The sequence below is a fragment of the Pagrus major genome, chromosome 2 (assembly GCF_040436345.1).
Source record: "Pagrus major chromosome 2, Pma_NU_1.0".
Lineage (NCBI taxonomy): Eukaryota > Metazoa > Chordata > Actinopteri > Spariformes > Sparidae > Pagrus > Pagrus major.
The window spans coordinates 24,899,630-24,927,424 of record NC_133216.1 but is presented as its reverse complement, the minus strand read 5'-3'; the positions used below and the strand labels follow the sequence as shown (position 1 = coordinate 24,927,424).

Sequence of the window (27,795 nt, the reverse complement as noted above, 5' to 3'; positions counted from 1 at the left end):
TGTGATGTGCTTTATTCTATTATTTAAAAAATGTCCTGAAAATGCTCTGACCCCATGAAATACCCAGTCACAAATGGTCTGAATGTGTTTTTGGTTGTGGCCCCCTTGGTCACAATTAGAGGACTATAAGAATATTTAATGTATGATATATCATACACTGTATTTGCAAAATGGCCCACCACGACATGTCCCTCTGGCTCTATTTTGCATTGGTTCTGATGAGTTTAGCACAGTTCTGTCCTCTTGATTATACTCTTGATGCTTTTTTTCACCACCTCTTTCGCAGAAAAACTGTGGCTTCTGTCAGATGTCTCTTGGCTGCTGCCACTGTGCAAATACTCTGTGGAGATCGGCCTGGCAATTGGAGACTAATGGAGCATGAAATTAATTCATTTTTTAACCTTGAAATTATACGACACCCTTTGTCGGGGTCCTGTATCCCACCCCCATCCTCAGGTTTTGATTTTTGCTGTCAACCCAAGGGATTAAGAGCTGCAAAGTTGAACCTTTGTTATTGTCAGGAATATTTCTGAGACTCTGTGGTTGCAGAGCATCATGAAGTAATCTTGTTCTGTTTCTCCTAATCTGATTACTGGCAGTAGGTGCAGTAGATTACACGCATTATTTGTATCCACCCACATCTAGATTGTTTCGACTGTGTGTGTGTGTGTGTATAAACCTTCGCTCACATGTGTGCTGATAAAGGAAAGGAAATGAAATTGTTATGTAATTGTTCAAGCGTAGAACAGCCTGTAAGATTAACAGCAAAGTGGCGGCCTGATGAATGACGGGCGAGCTGCAGTAATTGGTCGTACCAGCTTTTCCTTTGGCCTACTTCAGTTTTCGGCAATTCTCGCTGCCCCCCTTAAATTGCTCATGTACATAAATTTTAGATGAGGCCTGAGTGATTGGCTCTGTTTTACTCTCCATCTCTCTCTCTCTCTCTCTCTCTCTCTCTCTCTCTCTCTCTCTCTCTCTCTCTCTCTTTCTCCTGCAGTTCTTCAGGAGGCGGTGAGCACCAGAGATCCGGAGCTGGTGCGTCTCGTGCTTCGTTACCGTGACTACCAGAGGACTGCCAAGAGACTGGCGGGCATCCCCGTCCTTCTGGAGCGACTGCGCCAAGTGGGATTTCGCACAAGAACTCACACACAAACAGTTTGATGTACACATGGAAAAAGATAGTCCCATGATCACGCACACACATGCATAGACACAAACAAGTGTATATCAAGGGCGTTCTGATCAGAGATGCCTTCATTTGAGATGTCAATTTTTGTTTTTTACATTTACATAATTTTTTAGAATCAAACATTTTTGATGTTGTTTAAAGGTATTAATAACTTTGTTTAATATTCGACAAGGGAAGTACCTTCAAAGGATACAACTCCATGTTGCGAAGCCCTCTATCTCTGGGTAATCTGAGTCATCGCTCTGCCCCCAAAGGAGCAATGAGTGCAGCACGATCTGATAGCGTCGTGTTGGTGTTGGTGTTCCTATAACATCATAATTAATGTTGCTCCAGGACCATCATTTACCTTGTGAGGCAGCTATGCTCTTGTGGCCAAACACACAGGTGTGGAACCAATCGGCTAGCTTGGTGTGATGACCAGCGAGAGAAGCGACTGTTTGTTTGAAAATGGCTATAGCATAAGGTATATCAGGTATATCAGGAGTATGTTTCACTGAAAGAAGAGCAAAGATGGGATCTGAAGGCTTTTCTCAGTGGAAAAGATGTTTTGGCTCCTCTCTCGGATTGGTTCCGGTAACCGTTTGATTTACCAACTGGCTTCGCTGATGGTCGCGCCCTCCTACTGTTGATCTGATTGGTTGAAGTTTGCCCACGATAGACGGTGATAGACAGATGGTCCGTCCAATCACCTGCCAAGCGCTTTTTGAAAGTTCTTGCCCTTTTCCAAACAGTTTCCAACAGTGACTTTCCAGATGGTTCTATGGAACAAACCATCTGGTTAGACCATCATTGCAACTGACCAATAACTTCTTTTAATGTCGTAGCTTTGCAACTTAGGAAAAATAGCAGAAAAATCTGTACATGGGAGAAGTTAACCTGTCTAACACGTGGTTAACGTTGTCAAAAAAGGTCTTCCCAACCCAGGATCCATCCCTAAACATAACCAAGTAGTTTTGTTGCCTAAACCTGACCAAAATACTGTAAATAAATAAGTTCTACATGGAACACAAACCTGTCCCATCGACTTGCTCTCTATGCCGACTCTCTTTCATGAGTCCCAATGGCGGTCCTGGAGCAGCATTAGTTATCATGTTGTAGGAACAACACCAACACTGTGATGTCAGATAAACCAGAGTGCCATGCTTCAAGGCACAATAGCAGTGATGGACAAGCTGAGGCCGGAGAGCCTGAAGGTCGATGGTTTTAATCCTGACAGAAAAAGTGTTGATCGTGTTGAAGCTGCTGCGGCAGTAGGGCTGCAGAGAACAGTGGCAGAGATGCAGGGAACTGCCTTCACACAGTCTGTCTTCCTATGTATCTGCTCCAGCTGGCTCCCTGATATAATCACACACACACACTGAAGCAAACCCACATGGTAGACACAACACCCTCACAGTTTGAAAACGACAATGAGTACTCACACACATGCACACGCAAACATTGCACGCATCGCTCTGTTGTTCGTCTGCTGCTGCTCCCATCCACATCATCCTCCTCTTCATCCATCAGTTCTATTATTAACCCTCACACACACAACCACTTCTCTGTGCCTGTACCCCATCTCTGGAAGAGACAATGAAGCAGCACTGCTGTTGTTCAATCTTCCCTTTTTCTTTTCCTCCACTTTGCTGTTCTCCTCTCCTCTCTTTGTCGATCCATCTTTAAATTCATCACTCTCTATCTCCCGAACTCACTCTCACTCTCTCTCTCTCGCTCCATCCCCATCATTAATGCCCCTTGCTTTCTCATATATCTTCCTTTACCCTGCTGTCTTTCTCCTCTCTCTGCCTCTTTCTGTACAGGCCCAGGACTTCTATGTGGAGATGAAATGGGAGTTCACCAGCTGGGGTGAGTCCAGTCATTGTATCATTCCAGTCAGTAAAGCAGTCAGTACCGACCAGTCAGAACTAATCATGTTATCGTCTCCCTCTGGGGCTGAAGAAGCCTGTTTTTGTCCTGTTCAACTGGACACTGATGCTCATACACTTCCCACCCTGCAGTCTGGCTTTGGTTTTAGATTTAATCAGCTTGTGCTTTTTATCTGAAGTGCTTTACAAAACCACAAGTGGATGTATTTTCAGTGTTAGTCTCTGAAAAAATGAATAAACTGAAAATAACAAACAGAAAACTGAGAACTTGCTGCACTGCATTCTGTACATGTCCTTTAGAAATGGCACATTTTCATTTAAAGTGTGTCTGTGTTTGTCCTCAGTGCCCCTGGTGTCTCGTATCTGCCCCAGCGACACCTACAGAGTTTGGAAGAGTGGTCAGTGTCTCCGTGTTGACACCACCCTGACTGGCTTTGAACAGATGACCTGGCAGAGAGGAAACCGGAGCTTCATTTTCAGGGGACAAGGTCAGAGGTCAAATTCAAATGTCAAGCACTTTTACCAGTGTATTTAAGTGTATTTAATACAGTGGAACAGAGACAATAACACTGACCTGTAAGAACAAAAGCAAATTATTTATTCTTAAGGAATTGTGAGACATTTTGGGAATATACTTCCATTTTCTTGCCAAAATGTAGATAGAAAGACGTCAGGAAGTCACTGAGCCCGCCCCATAGATAAAAATCTATTATACAGACTAAACAAATGAGATACATGTTAATAAGAGAGCTGTTATGAATGCTCGTAGGTTGATTTTATTGCCTTTGGGCAGAGCCAGGCTAGCTGTGTCCCCCTGTTTCCAGTCTTTGTGCTGTGCTAAGCTAAGTGGCTGCTGGCAGAAGCTTGGCCTACAGACAGTGGGATTAATATTCTCATAACTCTCGCCAAGAAGGTGAAAATGCCCTTTTATTCAAAAAAACTCCTTTGCTATATGTATGAGGCCAAATTGCGCATTGGCTTGAAAATGTACCATAGTAAGCATGTTGTAGCCACTGTGTCTCTTTACCACTCCCCTGCCCTTTGTCTTTTGGTTTTCAGTTCACATTTGCATTGAGTTCTCTGAAATCACCTCGCTTTTACTGAACAATAACATTTGTCAGTGGTTCCAAAATGGTGTGCCGTAACTATACAACATGAAACACATTTTTTTCGAGTTTTTCATTTAGTATATCAGTACTTTGTATGCTTTAATTTCCCAGTAGAGTTAAATTCGGCATTAGTAGATAAGAAGAAACGTGTACAGAGTAGATAACGTGTTATAGAGGCTATTTTACACAGATATGAATACAGGTGTGCCTTGAGATTTTGGGTTGCCCTTTGGTGTGCCTTGGGCACAGAAAGTTTGAAAACCACTGACTTATGTGATATATTTAGACTGATATAGCTATTGAAGAAATACTGAGCAAAAAGATTAAGATCAAATATTATTGTGGTAGTGGGTACTTGTAGAAAACCATGTTTGTGCGAAATGCATCAAGATACCACCAAGTTGGACGAAGCTGAATTTTAATGTTCCTGCTTTCATCAGTCACGCGGGTTTCATTAAAATGTGAGACGGAGCAAATATTCACAGAGACTGGTGCAGGTGTGACCGCACCTCCCCAGGATGATCCTCCCTCTCCCCCTGCCTCTTTGTAGCTCACTCAGTCAATTCTCAACAGGCTCCTCTTTGTATTATTTCACCCAGTTCTTCTTTTATTTTTATCTTTCTTCCTCTCACCACTTTAAATTATTCCTCTTCTTCTGACCTTTCTCTGCATAATGTTCTCCCTCTCTGTGCTACTTTCCTCTGGACCTGCTGGCTCTCTCCCCTTCTCCGTCCATCTGCAGCATCTGCAGTTTCAAGACATCAATCATCATCTTTCTTGACTTTTCCTTACATGCCTTTTTGTGTTCTGCAGCCTCACTGGCATTTTGGTGTTGTAGCACTTTCCTACCCTCAGTTTCTGATGTGCCTCTCTTTTTGGTCATTGGCCTTGTTTTTCTCCCCCCGCCTGTCTCCCTCTTGCCTCTCAGACTCCAGCGCAGAGGTGATGGAGGTCGACCATGACAGGCAGCTGGTGTTCTGCGAGACCTTGTGCGTCTCAGCTCTCACAGCGCTCTCACCTGGCCGGGTGAACGGCGGCGCCTGCAGCAGCACCGCCGCCGGTTTGGGCCTTCTGGGGGCGGTGCAGCCCAGCGACGAGCAGGTAGCAGCCAGGCTGTCGGCCCCCGTGGTAACCACTCAGCTGGACACCCGCAACATCGCCTTCGAGAGGTCAGACACAATACTGATACATGCAGAATATTAATATAGGAATGTCAAGTTGTTGTCTCCTATAAAAACAATCAGAAAGTCATACCATGTTTTCAACTCAACCCAAATACACTTAAAATTCAAAGAAACGTCCAAGATATAAAGAACTGACATACAGTTGTGTTAATGTACTCTGCATTCACTCCACACCGCACACTGCATTCATTTTTTTAATATTGATTTTTCTCATTTTTGTCAATAGCTAAGCTAAATAGACTCGATTTCTGGTGAAGCTGTGACAGAAAATGTCAAGAGTAAACATTAGATTTTGTATAACAACCCTCAGCTTCTTTCTAGTCTCACAATTTTGCAGCCATGTTTAGCAATTGCACAGAAAGAAGAAATCTTCCATAGAACAAGCGTGATAATCACTTTCTGCTCCAACAGTAATCTCGGTACAGGACGATGCAGTTCAGCCACAGGACATGTTCTGCTCTGAGTGCTGGCTTTTTTTTTTCTTCCTTGAATGGAGAAAATCACTCTTTTGTTGCTACTGGTGAATTTCTGTCACTCTTTCGCTGTTGCTGTCTCCTACACTACAGCCCACAGCTGAGTGGAACAAGTTCAGGCATGTTCTCTGGTGGCTGTCAAAATGCATTTCACACTGACAGACGCAGCAGCAGTGGGGGAAGACAACAAAACTCATGTAGCTTGTATTGTACTGTACTGTAAATGCACTGAGCAACATATATTAGTGATGTATCTACAGCAGAGCCTTAAGGTAAATAATCCTGTAATGAAAGTGTATTGAACTATTAAGTTAATTCTTAAATCATGTTCTTGTCACTGACTGTATAAAATATAAAGAGCTGCCGGGTCTGAAAAGTGAAGCAAAGTATTAAACCTGCATTCTTTCCTCCTTCGGCTCCACTGGTTTCAAAAAGAAGATTGAATATAAGCGTACGAGAGAATAGCACTACTTCTCACTTTATTTATTACCTCACTAAACAGTTTTGTAATGAGTTTATGGTTTCAAGTTTCATGGCTTCCTCAATACAGCATGATGTTTTATAGCCCCATTTAGAGTAAAATCGACAATAAAGCAGGGTTTGCTTTCGAGTGTTTCCACCTTGTGATTGACAAGTTGCTACCATGGGGATAATCAATGAGCACAGAGGTGTACCACTATGTGTGCTCCCAGCTCTACTATCTCATCCAAATATGTTTACTTCTGGCTAAAAAAACAAAACAAAACTATGATGGTTACGGCCATAATGCCAATCCTGAGGTTTAAAACTGTAGTACACAAACCAATTCACAATATTCAGACAGCCGCCATTTTCCTCTGACATCACTTTCAGGGTCGGGAGCTCAGCTGCGATTGATCAGCAACATGAAAAGACAATGAATAGTGAAAATTCGGGGGGACATCAGGCTATTTTTCAAGGCAACAGCATATTTAAATGATCCATTATCTTCTGTTTGACAACAGCTAACGATAGCATTCAACCACTTCTTGGCTAGCATTACTGTTTGATAGTGTCACATGATATGATAGGAAAGACGTAAATGAGTTTTAAAACATCAACACTTATCTTGGCCACATTTCTCTATTCCTGGAATTGAAACGCACTGGATGTAATCAAACAGTAATGTTAGCTAGGAAGTGGTTGAATGCTAACATTAGCTAATGGGTTATCAAATATAATGCGGACAATGAGGATGCACAGCCCACTTCCCTCCAGATTTTCATCGTTCAATAACTCTTCAGTTGCTACTCGACCGGTAAGTGATGAAATATCAAAATTGTGATGGCTATTGCCTTTAGGCATTATTTTTCAATGAATTTGTGGGAGCAAGTGAATATTGCTAAAGTAGTGTACCTGCTCTCCATCCCTGATTTAATTACGCATCCAACTTGATATTTTGAATACAGCTCACATCCCACGTTTAAACATTTTATTTGAGAGGTTTTATTCCAAACCTATTTTCCTCATCCCACATAGCCTACAGTTTTTTACGTAAACAGGCAAGCATCTCTCTATCACTTTGTGATCAGTTTTCTGCCTGTATGACTCTTCCCTACTTGTGCCAGTGTTACCCTATACAATCTGATTAAGTATTCATTATGTTTATTCTGTCTTGGGAGTGTCACCACATGGCCAGGACTGCTGATAAAAATGACCCTTCTAAGCTGACTCTTGCTCATTTACAGTTTTTCTCTTGTCTGCTGAGAGCAGCACACTCCCTGACAAATAAACAGATCGAACCCAAGCAAAATCATTATCTTATTATTCTTGTGGCCACATTAGCCACAATTCTTGATCTTTTTTGCCTTTATTTTGCACCCAAATGGCTGAAATGCCAAAGGACGTGTCAGGAGTAAGCTTGAGGTGGATGTAGTGAGGCACAAATTAGCTTCAGGCTGTGTGAATCAGGCTCAGGCCACTTCAAAAAAAGCCCAACACTCCAATGAACACGGAGATGGAGGAGCGGATAGCAGAACGAAAAGACTTGGAAGAGGTACAGAAGACATAAGCAGACTGGAGGAAGATTGAGAAGAACACTGGACGAGCACATGGCCTGTGTGCAGTCAATTTAGGAGCTTGTTATTATGCTGTATTATGAATGGCACAGTTTTATGGCTCAGTTGCACATAAAGTGACATAGACTTACAGATGGAGAGCAGTGGAAAGGGGGTGGAGAAGGAGGGAGAGACGTGGCATAGAGGACAAAACTCATCTTATTCTAGTCAGGCGGTGAGATAAGACTGATGTGACAGAGAGAAAGAGAGGGATGACGGAACGAGGAAAGTTTTGGACAGAGAGGGATGAGGGGAGACAATGGAAAGAAAGGGAGAGATTTAGAGGGAGGTAGAGAGAAGGGATGGGACAGGGAGAGGTGAGGGGGGAAATGGAAGACATGCAGAGAGAAACAGGGAGAGGGAGATGAATGGGGTACAAGAATATAGGGGACAAAGCACAATATGTGAGCCAAAACAGGGGGAGTCGGTGGTTTCAGAGGCAGAAAAGGGAGGAAAATAGACTGCGGAGAGTCCCAGTGATGGATAGGTAAATTATGAAAAGAGATCTGGAGACAGGAAGTGAATGTTAACAAATAAAAAAAGCAAGGTGAATGGCAGAGAGAAGTGAGCAGGCAGGCAGAGGTGGGTGGTTGGGGGGGGTAATCATCTCCCTGTCAGACTTGTACCTCAGTGTCACCTCTGTGCATTTTCCGTGGTCAGCACTCCTGTCTACATGCCAATAATCTATTTATGATGCTTTCGAGCAAACCACTTTGTCAAGCACCACCGACAGGACATCCACCTCCGGAGTTAATACGTCTTTACGCAGCCATGCAAAAAAACTACAGCGCTGCAGTTTTGCTGTTTTTGGGGCAGAGATACCGAGCATGAAAACGTTTAATTTTCAATTGAGCTGAGTAATTGAGCTATGATATAACTTCAAAATTCACACAGTGGTATGATTTTGTCTGACATTAGATGAGTTACACCCTAGGTTCCAGATGAAAGTTAGGACGCTGTTGTAAAACTGTAAAACTTAAATAAAAACATCAAACATATCAACATGTCATCATAAAAACATCCCAATCATTTGCAAACAAACTGTTTTTACCTCCAACAGTTTAACAAAGTGTTCCTGAGCCTATGTGGTAATATCCTTTATACAATCGAGTGTTTCACAAAGTGGTTTTAGCTATTTTTGTTATCTATAATTCAAGCAATTGTATAAAAAGTATAAAAACAAATGTGCTATGGACTCTGAAGTAAATAACTGTATGGCAGATGATGAAGGGAACATCGTATGGTAGAAACATGTTGCTGGCATCATTTTCAGAATAAGCATAAACTGTATTTAGAAAAATCAATGACAGTGATGAGGTAAAACATTGAATATACTTTTCTTTCTCAATTGAGTATACAGTATGCTATCATTTGCTAATTAGCACAAAATACAGGTACAGCTTAGTACCTACTTTTGTTTTGTTTTGTTACTTTTCATTTTGTTTGTTTTCAGCCTGCGTTTTACATAGAAAAAACAGGGCCTGTGACTTGCAATCTAAAGGGAGACGGTTGATTTAACTCTCCAGTCTACTATATCTCTCAGATGTATATCTGCGGATTGCCTGGGACGGGACAAGTAATCTGAAGCAACTGTGATGCTACTGTATGTTGACTGGTTGAGAGATGAGACCACTGAGAGCTCATGTGGGATGTGTTGAATCTTTATTGCAGGAATAAGACGGGCATACTGGGCTGGAGGAGTGAGAAGACTGAGACGGTGAATGGATATGAAGCCAAGGTAGAGTACCAGCTGCTCAGACAGCTCACTGATCTCTCACAGTGTGCAGATAAACCACTGGTCTCGGAGCTCGGTTTGATATTTCCTGAAAGTCCACTTCACTCAGAGAGTTTAATTTCCAGAATGAATCACTCCTAAAGTTATTTTAAAATCTCCGCTTTGGACATTTGAGGACATAACCCTCTACCTTTTTAGATAAAGAGACATGCTATTTTAAGATGCTATTTATTTAAGTACAACAATTGCTTGCTTGAATTAGCCCCCAGGTGAGGAAAATTCATCAGCACATAAAAGACCAGATGGTCTATTAAAATTAAGTTTAAAAAAAAAGCAGTATATGCATCGCACAGACACGTGCATTACCTTGACCCTATTTGTTTTCTTGACCTCTTGGAGGGATCAATGGGAGAAGAGTGTCAGACACCCAGGACCATCTGTCACTAGTGGTTTAAAAGCACTTCAGACAGGCCCTACAGTAAGATACTGCTGCCTGAAAAGCATCTATTTTCTGCATCATTGATTTAGAGTTACAAACATACACAGACAACTCCTGTTGAGCTGCTCTCCTCCCAGACGCTTTTTAGCTCTGCCTTTCACTCGTCCGCCGTCTAGCCTAAACATAGAATCAGCAGCCTGCTCAATTTTTTATCATCTTTTCCTTTTTTGTGGTCACTAGTGAGGAATTCCAGCATTCGGCTTCGAACAGTAGCCTGAAGATCTCGGCCTGTATGCTGCAGAGTGGGAACGAGGGTTGCAATGATACACACAGCTCTTGGTTTGATAGGGTCACAGCTTTCTACATTTCAACCACTGTTGGCCTCACATTCAACTAACAAATTGTAGGGAGACATCAGGACATTTTGTGGTGACAAAACCAGGTATTTTAAGCTAAAACATTGTTTTCCCAACACCTAAACCTAACCAGCCTGTAAGCACAGTGTTAAATTGAAACGCGTTTAAAACGTAAATGTAAAGTCTCAACATGTCCATGGTTTGTGAAGACATACATTGCCAACATTCGTTCTGGCGATTGGGTTGCAGTATTGCACTATTTTTTATTTTTTATTTTTTTACTTTATCACCTCTTTGTCATCATCAATGTTAACCTGTTTAGCAGCTTAACAAACTTAACATTTTTGTTCCACTTCACTACTGGAAAAAAAACGTCACTGCCATTGGTGTCCACAGTTATACAACACTACATTTCCCAAATAAATCTATTCGGATTTCTTTTATTGGAGTTTAATGAAAGTTCAATAAAACATCATATTTGTTCATGCACAGTTCATAAAAGATGGAAAACATGACATATTTCCTTAAATGGTGCAATAACGACACTTAATGCTCATTTTCTTCCCGGCTCATGGCAGAGAGAACAGTTACTACTTTAATACTTTTCTACATACCAGGTAGGAAACTAATTAGGTGATTTTCGGTTCATTGGTCCCAAAACAATGAGGAAGTGATGCCCGAGCAAACACAACACAAGAGATGTGTCTCCTCCTTTTTCAGGTGTACGCAGCATCCAACGTAGAGCTGATCACCAGGACCAGAACTGACCATCTGTCAGACCAGAACAAGAACAAGACAAAAGGTAAGTCGGTGTATACTGTCAAATGCACCTCACTGTTAAATGAGCGCCAGATATCATCAGGGTGTTCATTACGTGCAGGTGCAGCACAGCTTCAGCAGCTGAATTCCTCCGTTATCCCCTCTGTACCGCTGGAAACCCCAGCCTGAGTGCTACGACATGTCTGATTAAAGGAGAGTCGCTGATGAGTAATCCCCCTCACCTGAGCTCGATGAGATCACCCCGAGGCTCCGGCTAACAGCCCGGAACGTTCACTCGGTGGCTCTGTCTCGTTTTCTGGTTCAGATCATAAATCAAACAGGATTAGCAGGCTTCCCTCCCTGGACTGTCGCTGTCAGCCAGGATCAACCATCACACGCTTCTCTGAGGGCTCCTCTCTCCCAGGTCACAATCCCCACCTGCACTCTGCTAATATGCAGCAGGGAAGTGTTCTTAGTAGCGCAACACTGACTCATGAATGAGTGACTCACTCCGTTTGCCCTTCCCTTGCGCTACTTTTCATCATTTTGTTAACACGGTAAAAAAAAACTTTGAGTGCTATATATATCCTCAGAGAGACACATACGTCCCGCATCTTGCAGACAGACCAGCTGGCTGAAGGTCAAAATGTGCACACTTGTCTCATAAACTGCACTGTCATTAACCCTACTTGATGAACCTTTGCATTGCTTTTAGCACTAATTCAGTTTCTGGTTAGTGAGGACAGCCACAGCACCAGTCACGTCTGAGAGTACGAAGCCGCACACTGAGAAGCTGCTCATGTTTTTTCTTCACTGCTCATCTCTCTCTCATGTCTAAATAGGCTGCAGTTGTTAGTATTCCTATGCACTCTGAATATAAAGGGTGTTTGCACTGTGGGGTTTTTCCACTGTGTGATGGGGTCCTGCATGAACACATTTTCTGCTTTAGTGACAGAAAACAGTTAAGATTTATGTATTTGTGATGTTCTCACTGGTTTGAAGTGGGCAGGGCTCAGGTGGAAAAAGGTGAGGACTAAATCAAAACGTTAAATGTGATGATGATTGGTGGGTTTGTTTGGTCACCGTCAATCAAATCATATCACACCCACACAGTCCCAATTAAGTCGTTAGGGTTTGAGAGTTAAAGTTCTTACTGTGACCTAAAGATGTTTCTGAACATTGATTGTTACTTTTTAGTTATGAATTCTTAACGTTCTAGAGAGCCACTTCAGATTTGACACAACTTCTTAGGGACTTAAAAGTCCTCCTCCATTTCAAAACGTGTTTTATCTATTGCTGAAGGGGAGGAAGGCTCACATGTAGTGAGCAAAAATGGATGATTTAATATTGTTTGGCTCTCTAGTCTACATGGCGTTTATGCAGGTGCAGCAGTTTGAGCGTGACAACCGTGTGCTGCCCTTCTTTTTCTTCTTCTCTGTGTTTATTGACAAAATGCAAACCGACGTTAGATGAGCATGCTGCCACCTACTGTATTGGAGTTCCTGGACGCTGCACTTTTTAAGTCGTTGAGGCCAATAATTTATTGTGCAGATATTTATCGTGACTATTGTTCTCTCACTTGGATGTTGGACCTTTACTCTGCAGAATAATTTATGTCAAGAAGACTGTTTTCAAAGTTATCTGTTATCTGCACAGACTCTGAAAATCGACTTTTTAATGAAGATGTGCCGAACACTTAAGCTTTTGAAATGAACAATATTTGCATATTCATAGACTCTGGGTGTTCAGTGAAGGAGAGAGGGGGCAGATGTGTTTAAAGACAACTGTGTTGTACAAAAACCATTTCAGATACAAGTTATTATTCCAAACGATGCCTCTTTAAAGAGTAACTCCACCAATATTACACATTAAAGTGTGTTTACAGGTCTTGGAGGGTACTACATGCATTTGTGAAAAAAAATAGTGATAAGTATTGATAATGATGAACAGTGATGTCACTCAATGACTAATTTGCCTTTTGGGTAATGTAGGCACCAGAGTTTGAAGAGAAATAAGAAATCAAATCAAAACTGTACAGTTTAAGTCTGACAGTGTCATAGGAGTGCAAGATGAAACCAGTGGACTGCTTTTCAAAACCTGGCACCTACATTACCCACAATACAACTTAGACACTGAGTGACATCACTGGAGGCAATTTATCAGATTACATGAAGCTTTCTTTGAAGCGACAAAACACTTTACACTACTTTTTTCACATACGCAGTAGTAATCCCCAAGACCTGTACACACTTGTACGTGTAAAATTGATGGAGGTACCCTTTAAGATCCAAAGAAGGCAGCTTGACACTGTTGAGAAAGGTATTTTTCTTCTCTTACTGCTGTAGTCAGAGGAGCCCTCTGGCTTTTCATCACATAGCTGTTTAACAAAACTTTAGATTCATGTTTTGAATGCAGTGCACACACATATAAATATCTTTGGATCTGCCCTTCAAGCGTTGCTATTTTCAATTTCTTTTTAAATTCATATTGCTTCTAGTTTCACTCTAGTTTCACACAACTCATTTGATATTTAGAAGGTATTCAAGCATCATTTTTCTTCAGTTTAATTCATTTCAGAGCAGTATGGTTAAGTTCATTTCCTGCTGGCTCTTAGAGGATGATAAGACCACAAACACAAAATACTGATATAATGCAGTAAGTTATCCTGAGGAAAACGCTGTAGAGCGAAATGACACCGCAGACAGTTGCCGTGGAGATGAATGAGCCCATCCGTCATCATCTCTTGATAAACAAGCACCAACTCAAGCCAGCTCTGGGTGCTCTGCCAGGTACTTAAACTGAAGAGAGTTTCCAAAACTCAGACTAACAGCACAGTTTGAGTTCGTACATTGTGACTGTGTAACTTTATACTTCCGGTGTAACTCACCACCGTTGTGTGTCTCTGAGCAGGTGGGAAGACTCCACTGCAGAACTTCCTTGGGATTGCTGAGCAACACATGGGGCCTAACAACGGGGTGAGTAGACACTTGGTTTAAAGGATTACATATAAATGGAGGATTACATTGTCTTTTTTCGATCGATTGAGAAAATGACATCAAATCCTAAAAAACTCAATCTAATAAATGAAAAGAACATGGTGGTCGAGCTGGCAACAGCCGTGATTAATGGGTTCTGATGCTGATGTTGTGATTGGACTTGATGAGATCAGAGTCCAAATGAGCTTTTAACTCAAGCTTTATATTGCTCTCAGTGTACTTACACAGAAAGACATACAGCTAAAAGCAAGGACTAGAAAAACTGAACATATTAGGAATGATAAGATAATAAATAATGTCAAATGGTACAAAAATATGTAAAAAAAAATAAAGTGTGTGTAAAGTGTGTATACAGTTTATTAAAGGAAAGGTTCACCCAAAAATAAAGATATTGTCATTGTCTATTCACCCCCATGCCGTTGGAAAGTCCAAAAAAACCAACTGGGAAAAAAAAACCCTAAAAAAACATCAAAAGCCTCCAGACAGCTCGTCCAGCGTAATCCAAGTCTCCAGAAGCCCTGAGATCCCAAATTGATTTGAAAAGACTTTATTGACACCCTTTTTAAAAGCCTAATCTTCACTGTAGCCGCTAAGCTAAAGGTGATAGTGCATACCCCGTCTGAAGTGGGTGCAGAAGCTCGACCTAGTTTTGAGGGTGTAAATAATGTCTTTCAAATCAATTTGGGATCTCAGGGCTTCTGGAGGCTCGTATTACGCCAGTGTAGCTGTACAGAGTCATTTCTTTTTCTTTCTTTTTTTTTTTACGTTTTAAAGCAAGTCCCCATCTAATTCAGTTGTTTAGGAGAATACTGCAATGCTATTTAGCTGTTAAGCTCCAGAAATGTTTCGTGGACTATGAAACTTCACCCCATCGGCATGGGGGTGAGGAGATAATGACTGAATTACCATTTTTAGGTGAACTTTACTTTAAGAGCACCATGGCCAACACCATTAAATATTTATGCAAGTCAGCTTTTCTGTAGTGTAAACAAACGATAGTGCTGCAGAGAAATAAAGAAATGAATAAACATAGATGGGGTGGATTGATTTTATACATTATATGCATGTATACATGTACGTATATGAACATTATATGCAGCATGCAGGATTTATGTTAACAGATTATGTACAGCGAGCAGACTATTTATTGACAGCGACAGTGCTAGACTGTAAAACAAAGTGTTGTATAATAGTTTCCCTTGTCAGTGAATTATCATCTTCAGTATTAGCATCATCACCGTGGCCTCACCTCTTTGCGTGTGAGTGTGAGAGTCTACTGTGTCAACAGCAGAGCATGCCTGCAGAGTTAAACAGTAACTCAGAGGCTCCAACCTGCTTTCAAATATTGATTATGTTTTTTAATTTGTTTCTGCTGGAGAGCTTCTATGACTCATACCTCCCCCCTTCTCCTCATTCTGTATTCTGTCTTTTCACTTATTCCCCCTCACTGTCGTCTCTGCTCTTCTCAACTTTAGACACACACCCCACATTTTATCCTATGCAGCTGTAAAACCCTACATACATTGGTTGTGATGAATTGACTGCATCTGGAGGGAAATGCAACAGCGTAGAAATAATTTATCTCCTGTTTCACAAGTCTTTGGCAGCTTCCACTCTCCTCCAGTAATGGCGGCTTGCCTCTGACAGGTTTAATAAAAGTCATACTTAACAGTTGACAGTGAGCTACTAATAAGAGCAGTGAACTAACAGACGCATCAGCTGTAATGATGCAAAATGCCTGAAAAAGAAAACTGCTTTGTCATTTGTTCTCACATTTTTCTTTCACTGAGCTGTTGGAAATGTCAGTAGGTAAGAGGAAAGCCTTGAAATCCCAGTAGGTGGTTTTTTACTTAACATCACTAACAGCAAAGAGTTTTAAAAGCCAGTAATCTTCGCACTTGGTGAAGTACTGGTTGAGTCACCGCTAATGATGAACAATCCCTTCGACCCTCGAAGTCGTTTTTTAACATGGATCTTTAAAATGGCGACATACGCTCACATCAGGAGTTTTTATAATTTAGTATTCGCTCTCCGCAGGCCCTGGTGACCCAGATGTCGTGTCCCGCGGTGACCAACCCCTCTGCGCTGACCGCCGAGGAATATTTCAACCCCGGCTCGTCACCAACTCAGAGGGACATCGGCCACCCGTGCCAGCTCACCACCAAGACCCAGAGGTGAAATAGACTGACAGGAGAACAGACAGGCAGCCATGCATCCAGTGAAGTCGCCCTCCAAACTCACCGCCAAGTGCCAGAGCTGACAAACTGATGGACAGAGAATAGACAGGCACACACACACACACACACACACACACACACACACACTTACCCACATGCTGGCAGAGTCAAAATCAGCCATCCATGACAGCTGACCACCAAGATCCTGAGGTGAAACATGGACAAGTAATAGTGGGGGAAACACATACACACGCACACACACACACACACACACGCACACACACACGCACACACACATATGTCACACACATATATTCACACACTTGAGATTCCTGCAAAGCTGGTGGAGAGTTATTATACAGACTGCTGACAGATCATCTGTACTTGACTATTATACCGCATGAAACATAACAGAAAATGAAGTGTAGGAGCCCTGTAGTGTCTCTCAAGATCAACCGAAGCTTTTGCTGTTTATGTTATTGTTTTGCAATGTAGCTAATGATACTGGTTTTCAGTAGAGTGCTGCAGGGATGACTTTTATAGGCTACCCTGGAAGTTAGCATCGCCATCGGTTCCCTTAACAAAAAGCCTATTTGATTTTTTAAATGGATTTGAATTTGAATTGAATTGTAGAAAATAAGGTCTGTGGCAAACACAAGTTTATGATACTTTAAGGTGCAATATAGTAAAATAAATAGTAAAATTCTTACATACTGGAGCTTTAAGCATTTTGTTCAGCAAGGTAATCTTCACAGATAAACACAGCTTGACATGACGTAAAAAGCTAACATTAGGTTATAAACAAACTACATCGCAGTCACATGACTTCATTGTCACCACCACTAAGTGTCCTACTACACCGTACGACACACACTTTACTATACATTGATCAACCTACCAGTAAAGCTCAAGTTAGAATAGCTTTCAAGCAACGCCGGCCTGTGAAGACAGAGTAGATGAGCAGATGAGTCTCAGTGTTCGGCCTGATGGCTTTTAATGTCCCCGACATCCTCTGTAGTCTCATTAGCCACTTGTTTGCAACCACCTTTTTTTAAGACACGCAAACACTTTATAATTCAGGTGTGGGCTATTTACTGCCGTATTTTATGTTGGAGAAGAAATCATGAAAATCTCTCAAGCTTGTGTTAACCGCAGACCTCATTTCAGGCATCTAACCAAAAAGCCATTCAAAAATACCCCTTAATATCAAGATGAGGGAATCGGATGTGCAATAACTAACTGCCTCTGTCATCCACCTGCCAACCCACCGTCCATCTTCTGTCCTGTATTCCTCTAACAGGCTCTTCGCTGAGTTTTATTGTCTTGTGGCACTTAATAAAAACTGACAGGACGTCATGAGGATGAAGCATTTCAGTGAAGTTTCCGAGCAGCCTCTCGATGCTGTGTTCATTATCGGACAATTTAAAATTTCAGCATTGATTGGCCTCAGTTTGAACACGACTCAGCAGCTTGTGGTCAGACAGTGTTAGTTGATGTAATCGATGTCTTTGTGTACCTCTGGCAACACGACAAATTAATTCAACAAAGGCCTAAATGGCTTCAATTATACTTTAGTAAGACTTCTATTTGGTAATATTCATTAAACAACTTCTGTGTGTGCGTTTCTGTTTCCAGGTTTAAAGCCAAGTTGTGGTTGTGTGAGTCCCACCCCCTGTCCCTGGCAGAACAAGTGGTGCCTATCATCGATCTCATGGCGATCTCGAACGCCCTGTTCGCTAAACTGCGTGACTTCATCACTCTGCGCTTGCCGCCTGGCTTCCCCATCAAGATCGGTGAGAGCTGGGAGAGTGAGATTGATGGAGGGAGGGAGGTTAAAGTGACGGTTGGTTAAATAAAGGGGATGATTGGAGAATGAAAAGTGAGTAAACAGATGCAGAGAGGGGTGGAGAGAAATGAAGACACAGGGATGGAGACGAAAAAGGGATTGATATGAGGACACACATGGTTAACTGGATGATGAGACTGATGCAGAGCCACGAGAAGTTAACTGATAGCTTAATAATAACAATACAAAATGGCATCTTCCCTCCCTGCAGAGATCCCTCTCTACCACATCCTGAACGCCAGGATCACCTTCAGCAACCTGAACGGCTGCGAGGAGGGGACGGGCGTCCGTACCGACAACGAAGTGGCGGTGGAGGGGGAGGGACAGAGGGACGCCCCGAGGACTGACACCCCATCTCCGGGCAGTGACTCCTCCAGTGTCTCCAGCTCCAGCTCCACCAGTGAGAACACACTCCCATACATTGTTTTCTACTTTATTACAGCGTCGTCGTTTCTTACATCTTCTTCTTCAGCCGAGAAGGGCTTCATGAACATTTACTGCAGAACCTGGCCCATACTTCACTCCACAGACAGAGTTTAGAGTTGCTTGATAGAGTTATGTGCAGTATTTATCACTGATGTCGGATGGAAGGTTGTGTTCTTTGTGTTGAGTGTGAGATTATGGCTCACTTTCATCATCCTAACACTTGATCAGAATCCCAACAGGCACGCTTAAATCTGCAGCCATGCGGAGGGGAGATATAATTTATCGTGTGACCGCTCAGAAGGAACCACTGTGGAAATCCTTGATTCTATCTCGCAGAAATCCAATGAGTTATAGTCCTATGAAAATACGCACAGTTGAGTAGTTTAGAATATTTGGCAACAATAATATGCCGGGGAAATTGCCTGATACAGCTTGTTTTTATCTGGGTTTCACTTCTTTTCACTCAGCAGTCACTCTTCTTCTGTTTTTTCCTCACCTGTTCTTCTCCTTTAGTCCGGTACGATCTCCTACTCTGTTAGGTAACACTCCTTCCCGTCTCTTGCCCTTTACCTTTCCCCCCCGTGTGCTGCAGTGTCGTGCCGAGCCGGAGACATTCCCCCGTGTGTGTTTGAGGCCCCGCCTGGATACACCATGCTAGGAGGCAAGCAGAGAGACAGCATGAGGGAGGAGGAGGAGGACCTGCTGCAGTTCGCCATACAGCAGAGTCTGCTGGAGGCCGGCTCCGAATATGATCAGGTGGGCGGACTGTGATGCTCCTGACTGATGATCTTCTGTTCTGACATGAAGGAAACACCAGTCAGACATCTTTAAAACTAGGACTTGTTGAAGTGACTGTTATGTCCCGTCCCCGAGGTTATTGCCACATCTGTCGGGCTTTAAATCCTCACATGGCACATAGGCAGTTCACAGTGATAATAATAACTTTTGCAATAATGATTTCAGACAGAGGTTTGGAGCTGCTGTTCATTAATGTTTCCAGCTGAAATGACAACTTTTGTTGGAAGCTCAGTCAGACATAGCTAGCAGGCTAATCAGCCTGACGATCACTGCTCAGGGGAGGGGCTTAACTAATGGCCATCTCATCTCACTTTTGATTGTGTAAATAATTTGGCTCTCACACTTGTGCATACAGTAAATATGAACGTCCAGTGTCCCCCTGTAAGTAGCCCATGACAGGGACACCGATTGCAAAAGCTTTGCCTGAAGTTTTTTAAGATTCACACGTTGCCGTATAAACCGAGGTGCACAATACTCCCTCTATGAAATACCCAGAGCAAATTACAGCAGTAAATTCACCAATAAGTCAAGCAAGACCAGACAAATAGACATACTGAAGTAGGAAAAAAGCAACCAGTTTCGAAATAAAAAACAATCAATACTGAAGTAAAATCAATAAGTGGAATAAATTGCCTGTAATGTGTGCCGCCCAGGCCCATTACATTCAACACCGCCTCAGGATAGGTGCTGTTTTGAAATCCTACAGATCCAGGTCCTGATAGTCCTTGGCCTTCTTCCAGAGCTACAGAGAGAGAGGTATAAATAGGCTCGGTCAGAAAGGTCAGAGAACATCCTCAGAGTTTTCTCAGCTTGGATACAGGAAGGTAATGTAGAGGAGACGGAGGCAAGGCTGCAGCTGAGGATTTGTGCTGTAGTTTGTACAACCATCCTCAGCAGCCTGCTGTCCTCAGGTTAGCTGGTGTACCGCTGCTTCAGACAGTGATGAAAGAGGTGATGACACTTTTAATTGCAGCTCTAACTCGGACGCAGGGGCAGGTGTTGAAGGACCGTAGTGCTGACACTACATGTTGTACAGCATTAACTACTGTACAACTCGAGCTTACATTGCAGCCTGCCATCTTCTGAAACACCGTATGGTTGTAATATCCAGCTGTTCATTCACAGTTTCCTTTATTTTTACTTTACTTTACAATGTGAAACTTGCAGTGTCATGAAACTTTATTGAAGTTGAATCATGGGAGATGTTTCGTTTTCTGTCCTTATTGTGAGAAGGCGTGGGCAGGGACTGTCACACCGAATTACTCGCACAAGCTACGTAGTTTGTCACGAAATCAGACCTGCTGGCTTATAATGAGGAGAGACTCTTGATGGTGTGAACATCCAACCTCAGTCTGGTGCAGTACAAAATTAGCATACAAAGGAAACAGCGAGGTAGTCAGCGCAGTGAGTATTTCAAGCTCCCCAAAAATGTAACGATGCCACATTTTGTCCTAGAAGGTCTGTTTTATAATAGATGTAAGATTCAAAAATATTCACTTTCATGTGACTGATCTCAACTAAACTTCAAGTCTCTCTCACTTGATTTTATAGTATACTGAAATGAAACGAGGGACCGGATAGAAGGTAGGAACAGGGCCAGATTACCCTGCAATGGTGAAAGAATATTTAATATTGAGGTAGTTTACTGAGCGCTAATTTGTAGTGAAAGGATTTTTTTTGGCATTCACTAATAGTGTGTATTTTTGCTGGTCTTTTAATAGCCTTTCTTCGCCTTTTTTTAATATAAAGTTGACTTAAAGCACACATGAATACCAATGACCTTTACTGTCCTGTACCTGTGCAAATGGCAATAAATCAATAATTCTGAATTTAAATGTGTTAAAACTAGATTATAAAACAGCGCCTCTGGAACAAATAAAAAATGCAGGACCCACCGAAAGACCGTTTTTAATTGTTTAACAAACAAATGTATAATTAATTGAATTACCACAAAGTAATAGCCACACAACAACCTGCTTGCAATCCAGCCTTGGGTCGAAAATACATCTAGAAACAATAATGGAAAGAACAGTGTACATAATTTGTTGTGAAATCATTTAAAACCATGGACCCTATGATGACTTTAAATGTTCTGTATGAAAGTAATTTTTCAGTACAAATCACTGACTGTATTAAACATGGACGGAGCTCCCAGGTCTGCAAAGTGAAGCCAATTCAGAAGTGCCATAAATCTACATCTTTCTAAGGGCTTGCAGGGGGCAACTCTACTCTCTATGTAAGCTTATGAGAAAGTGATCCTACTTCTCACTTGATTTATTACCTCAGTAAACAGTTTCCAAATAAGTTTACAGTCTCGATCTCTAGTTTCAAGTCTTCTTTAACACAGCATGATGTTCATTTTGTAAGCTATTGCCCCATTAAAGACGATAAAGCATGGTATGCTTTTGGACGGGGCTACCTTCTCAGTCAGATCCAATCAGGATTTCCTCCCCAGCTCCGCCCTCTTGTCCAAATATGGTCACTTCTGCTTTCAAAAAACCAAGATAGTGGCGGCCGTAATGCCAAACTCAAGGCTTCAAAAGTCCACAAACCAGTGGGAGACGTCACGGTGGTTTTACACTTGGGACAGAAGTTATGATGGGCTTTAATCGTGCTGCGACAGAGTGCGATTGTTAATTTGTACCACAAGCTTATCAATATTAATGGCAGTTTCAGTAGTGGTATTAAAATTGGGTGTGTGTAGTAAAGAAGCAGGGCCAGGACCAATCTGGTTTACATTCAGTCAGTTCATAATTCACAATCAAGCCAGCTGGCTGTCTCTGTGCTGCCTGAGAGGTACTTAAACATACATTAACAGGAAAAGGCCTGCAGGGAGGATGGTGTTGTTTTACATGCTCCACCATCTGTTTATCTGTGATGTTTCTGTCTACTCACTTCCTGCGCTGGCTCTCTGACTTCCTGTGCGGCCCTCCTCTTTGTGTCTAGGTGACCATCTGGGAGGCGCTGACCAATAGCAAGCCAGGAACACACCCCCTGCCCAATGACCCCAGTCGTCTGGAGAGGTCAGTCTCTTTTTCTTTCATCCCATTCAGCCAGGAGCTGCAGATAAAGTTGGATAAAGACTTCAGTTGTTAAAAAATGAATGGGACTTTTATCTTCAAAAGTGCTGAAATCCTGAAGAAAACATAAATCTCCATGACTGTCAAGACAGAGGCGATATTTCCGGCCGGTCCTTCACCCTTATTGTCTCAGACTTCCTCTCTCTTCTGTTATGTATTGTTATTCTTCAGTGTCTTCCACTTTTCCATTGTGTTTTTTCCATCCTGCAGATCTTTCCCTCCATCCCTGACTCACATCCTGTATTCCTGTCCTCCCCTACTTATCCGTCCTGCTATTCTCTTCTCATCGCTTGTCTGCTGTGCACTACTATGTGCGTGTGTGTCTATAGAGAGCGTGCAGGGACTGAAGGATAAGAGAGTTTCCTGCTTTCACAGTCGACGGTACCGCTGTTGACTTTAGCCTGTTATCTTTAGACAGTATTTTCTCTTTGAGTCTTCCACTATTTGTAGATGAGTGGATGGATACAGAGACAGACAGACCTGTCTGTCTTCCCCTCTTCTGACACAATCTTTCTGTTGCAGTATTTACTTACACCGATGTCATAAAGTTAGAGATGACTGGGTGTTGACAACATTGTTGTAGTTCATGAAAAACAGAACCTGAAAGTTTTTGTGCCGTCCTGTTTTGTAGAAACTTTTCAAAATATATTTTTTAAAAGGTTTTGAAAGTTTGTTGAGGTTAAGGTTAAGTTATTTTAACCTTTCCGCCTTGTGACAAGAATTAAATAAAAACCCAGGAGGACTAAGATGAACTTCAGAGGAAAACAAATGAAACCATAATGGACAAGATGGTAACACGCTCTAACAAGGCTCTCTTTATTGTGGGTTTGTACGTTGTTTGTACATTTATGTCAGTTTTTCCCATAATTAAACAGTTAAGTGTTCTCATTTTCATATAAATGATCAACTTTTACCAATTTTCCTTCTGAAATATTTCCCTTCACTCTCTAAACCGGCAATGGAACAGTGTTTTGATTTCACCCATCATTTTGAACTAAATGTTGATTGCACAATGTAATGGCTATGACATAATGAGACCATCTGCTTTTAGATTGGTTCCCTACAAACTTCGCTTTCGCTATGCAATTTTGTCTGCACGAAATCTCTCTGGAAAATGAAAACTGAATGATGGTCCAGTCCAGCTGGTAGCCTGAATGTATAATCTCACATTTTGCTCTGAGTTGTTGGTAGCTGCTACTCTAAAGGAAAATGGAAAGTGTTCCAGTTGTCTTTGCGACAGCGGAGTCAACAATAATACCACTCGGAAACAATGTCAAATATCTGTTTCTCTCTCATATAGTTACCATAATGTATTTTATGATTGCGTTTGGGTCTAATGTAAGAATTTTGGTTGAAAACATTCAAAACCGAATGTGAAGAAATAATGTCTAGCTTGCTAACAAGCCAACCCTGGTCTGTACTGGTCTAAAGCTCCTGTGCTAGCAGTACAAGCACCAACATTTCCCCGGTGCTCATAGCTCCCAGTCCTGACCGTTAGCTGCACTGCTAACTGAGCTAACTAGCTAACAGCGGCTGCATTTGGCAGAAGTGAGCAGTTACTCTGGTAATATGCCGCCAACTGTTTGTTTTTGAGTATGAATTCAACAGGTGGCCAATTCTTAGGTATCAGTTTGGAGGATTAACATCAGCAATAAGGATTTTTCACAACTTGGCAACCCAAAAGTAGTCTTTAAAGCTCTTTTAAGCATCAGTCAATGATTTATAACCATTATTTCAAAGTAAAAGGAACATAAATAAAATAGGAACTAAATTAGAAAATTGTCTCATGGAAATTGCCAAACCCCTGTAACCTTACACCCTTACTCTTCCTCACCCCAGGACCCCCCAGCACAAGCCCCGCCCGCCCTCCAGCCTCTGCTCCACCCCCTCCAAGAAGAAGCCCACCAACTGCAGCTACAACGAGCAGCTGCGCATCGCCATGGAGATCTCAGCCCGGGAGCAGGAAGAGGCGGAGCTGCGGCGGCGGCAGGAGGAGGAGGAGCTACAGCGCATCATCCAGCTGTCACTCATGGAGAAATGAGAGCTGAGTGGCCCAGCAGGGCGTCTGAAGGGAGGGGTCTGGACCGAGGACACGTGGGAGAAAAGGGACAGCACAGGGCGACTTTAAACCTAAAAGCACACTCTGCAGGTGGCTGGAAATCATAAATGTATCCTAGTGGTGTCATACGATCAAATCGCCTTCCTCCTTTCTCTCCCATCGCCTCAGTCAGACCTTTCCCATGAAGCCATACGGTGATGCGGCTGAAGAGGGTCGTCAGATTCCTCTTTCTAGTGCCACACGGTACTTTTCTTGACCAGTGCCAGTTTACAACCAACAATACATCCAATACAACAAGTTCAGAGAAATGCCTCCTTGGATGAAAGATTTTCGAATGTGTGTAGGTGTGTGCGACGTGTGTGTGTGTGTGTGTGTGTGTGTGCGCGTGTGTGTGCGTGTGTGTGCGTGCGTGTGTTTCAAAACCAGCTCTCCACACAGGGGTCAACAGATCAGCTTCTGTCCTGAAAACGTAGTGTGTTAGGCCATCTCTCTGCTCCAGCACTAACACACACGCTCACTGAGTCCTTTTGCCTCTGAGGCGTGTGGCTTTCAGTCTTAACTGTGATTTAAAAAAAAAAAAAAACATCTTGTGGCGAAAGGAGCAGTGACAAACCAGGACCAGCAGCGCAGAGAATACCCTCTTGGTCAAGTTGAGTTGAATGTCGACAAACCATCTGACTTCCTCGGTTTTTAATGAAAACAATTTAAAAAATAATTTAAAAAAAACGGACTGGTACTTATGATTTGATTTGCACAAAATCCAGACGTACTGTACTTAGCTTGTGGGTGGATCACATATATGACTGTTAATGGATGTAGGTGACGCGTTTGAGCACAAACTACACTCAGGCTGGTTTTAGCCTGATGTTAGACTGCAGGAGCACAGATGTGATGAAGACGTGATGAAGATTTAGTGTACTTACTAACCTGTATGTGACTGTGAACGAATTTGAGAGCGATACAAAGAATAAAGGGACGTGATAGTGCTTTTGTAAGTGGATTGTGGAATAGAAACGTTACTAAAAAGAGATTTCTTGTATATTTGCATCCCCTCACCTTACATGAGCGGATGATTTCTGTATTTCTATGTAGTCACGGTACAGTATGTGTACAATATTTCAGCATGGCCTGCACCCGTGTGAGGTTCATTGTGTCTGACTTGAGTCCAGCCCGGAGACCTGCAATATCAGAGCACGCTCTCTGAGGGACGATGTACCCTGGAAGAAACACCGCAGAGGCTATTGACAGCAATTTTAGGCTTTATTGCACCCCGAATAGCAACGCTATGTTGTACAACGCAACATACTGAACACAAAAGCAAATCTAAAAATGGGGGAGCATTCAGTTATTGGATTGGAAAGATGGTTCAATAGCTGACCCTCATAATTGTATGTAACTTCATATTGCAGGGCTCAAGGCAAGCCAAACACTGAGAAACATGTTTTGTTGCAAGAAGCAAAGACGGTTTCGGGACAGCTTGTTTTATTTCCCTTTTCTTTGTTTTTAGTATTTCTTTGAAAGAAATGTAAAACTTTCACACTCTGATATTAGCACAAACCGAGGAGAGCCACCTCTGTCTCCTCTCCAGTTCATAGTTTCAAGCTTGCCTGGTTGATAAGAAAAAATATTCATTTTTTTACTTTTTAAAAAATGTTGCAGAAAAGAGATGCAGCAAGATGTTTTCATGGTGTACGCTGGGATGACGATTCAAATAAAGAAACATCTTTTGGAGCAGCAATGCATGAGTGGGTTTTATTTCTCAATCTGTTTTTTGAAATTACAGCTTTCACATGCGTTAATAAATCCCTTGACCCCACACTGAGTTACACCTGCAGCTTTTCCGCTGTAAGTTAAGTTCTCTGGCCGTCTCCAGTGAACGACGGTGACAAAAGCAATTAATTTCTCACGAGATAGGCAGAGCTGCAGCGTCACTCGGCACCGAGCGAGAGCTGATCTGTTTTTAGCAGCTTCCACCTCCATCATCCTCCCTGTGACACGGATTCCCAACGCCTCAGCCGGATCCAAGGGGCTTTTTGCCTGTAGTTATTTTAGGCTTGACAGGGAGGAAAGGGACAGCTTAAAGACTCTAAACCCTTCAAGAAATACCACCCAGGCTGCTCTCTGTGCTTTGGTGATGGGTTGGAGAGAAAGGGAACAGAGAAAATGAAAACATTTTCCAAGTGAATCAGCAGCCACAACTTCTCCACTGCCCTGACTCAGCCTGACATCAGGACTACGGGCTGCAGGCGTGTGTGAAGTGAATTTGTAAAGAGCCTACAGACACAAAAGAAGGTGTGTGCGTGTCTGTCAGAGACGCTGAGCATCAGTATGCAAAGAGGAATGATGCCAATCACAGCTGTGGAGACGAACACTCGCTGTAACCCTCCCTCTTCTGCTCCACTGGTTTTATTCCTCACTATTTCCTGTTCACGACAGTTCAATTTGGAACACACACTGTATAATAATAATAATTTTAAAAAAGCCTTTCTTTAACCCATCTGCTCTGTCTACTGAAGTGGATTTAATTGGTGAAATCATCAAGGGATCTTGGCTTTCCTCTTGATTCACTCAGACCAGCATAGCCTTTACACTCAAACACAGGAAAGAGAAAATTGAAAATGCTCGTGTGTTTGATGTCTTTTTATTGCCTGATTTTTTTATTTTTTTTTCCCGTCTGGTGAAGTCCTTTAATGTCATTCTTTGCCGGTCAGAGCTGCTATCTAATCTGTGCATGTGTGTGTGTGTGCGTCTCAGCAGGGGCCCCGGTGGCCTACATCTCAGTATTTAATTACCCACATGAAACAGTAGGTAAAATGTCAGCCTGAAATAAGCTGCACGCAGCACTGATGGAGAGCGTTTCCCCCGAGGAGACAGGATTGACTTGATCAAGGGAACAGAGACTTGCAGTTAAAATGACAGAAAGTATTTCCATCAATAATAATAACACTGAGCTTGACTTTTACCCATTAAAATGTCAGATTTGGAGGTCTGGTTGGTTATCTTTCACCACATTTTACATTCTGTCCCACCTTCACTAGTGCCTGAGGACATGTTTGAACTGTTGCTCTCTGACTGACCAGCAGATGGCAGTAAACTCAATGATTAATTTGGTAAGATTTTGGCATCTGCGGTTCATAATCACCTTGTTTCTTCACAAGTGTGTGTGTGTGTGTGTGTGTCAGAGATGATGAATAACCAAACCCAAAAAAATAATTAACATAGTAAC

At 42.3% G+C, this 27,795-nt stretch overlaps 1 protein-coding gene across 1 annotated transcript in view; it reads left to right on the top strand.

The window, feature by feature from the left end:
- ankrd13b (ankyrin repeat domain 13B) overlaps positions 1-24,551 on the top strand; it is a 46,212-nt gene extending 21,661 nt beyond the window's left edge. Inside the window, exons 3-15 of the mRNA XM_073491075.1 lie at positions 998-1,122; positions 2,992-3,037; positions 3,402-3,545; positions 5,095-5,335; positions 9,570-9,636; positions 11,149-11,230; positions 14,098-14,162; positions 16,221-16,357; positions 17,996-18,153; positions 18,418-18,606; positions 19,225-19,388; positions 22,377-22,453; positions 24,350-24,551. Coding sequence (XP_073347176.1) covers positions 998-1,122; positions 2,992-3,037; positions 3,402-3,545; positions 5,095-5,335; positions 9,570-9,636; positions 11,149-11,230; positions 14,098-14,162; positions 16,221-16,357; positions 17,996-18,153; positions 18,418-18,606; positions 19,225-19,388; positions 22,377-22,453; positions 24,350-24,551 — 1,697 coding nt within the window. The remainder of the gene's footprint in view (positions 1-997; positions 1,123-2,991; positions 3,038-3,401; positions 3,546-5,094; positions 5,336-9,569; positions 9,637-11,148; positions 11,231-14,097; positions 14,163-16,220; positions 16,358-17,995; positions 18,154-18,417; positions 18,607-19,224; positions 19,389-22,376; positions 22,454-24,349) is intronic.
- The last annotated feature ends 3,244 nt before the right edge of the window (positions 24,552-27,795 follow it).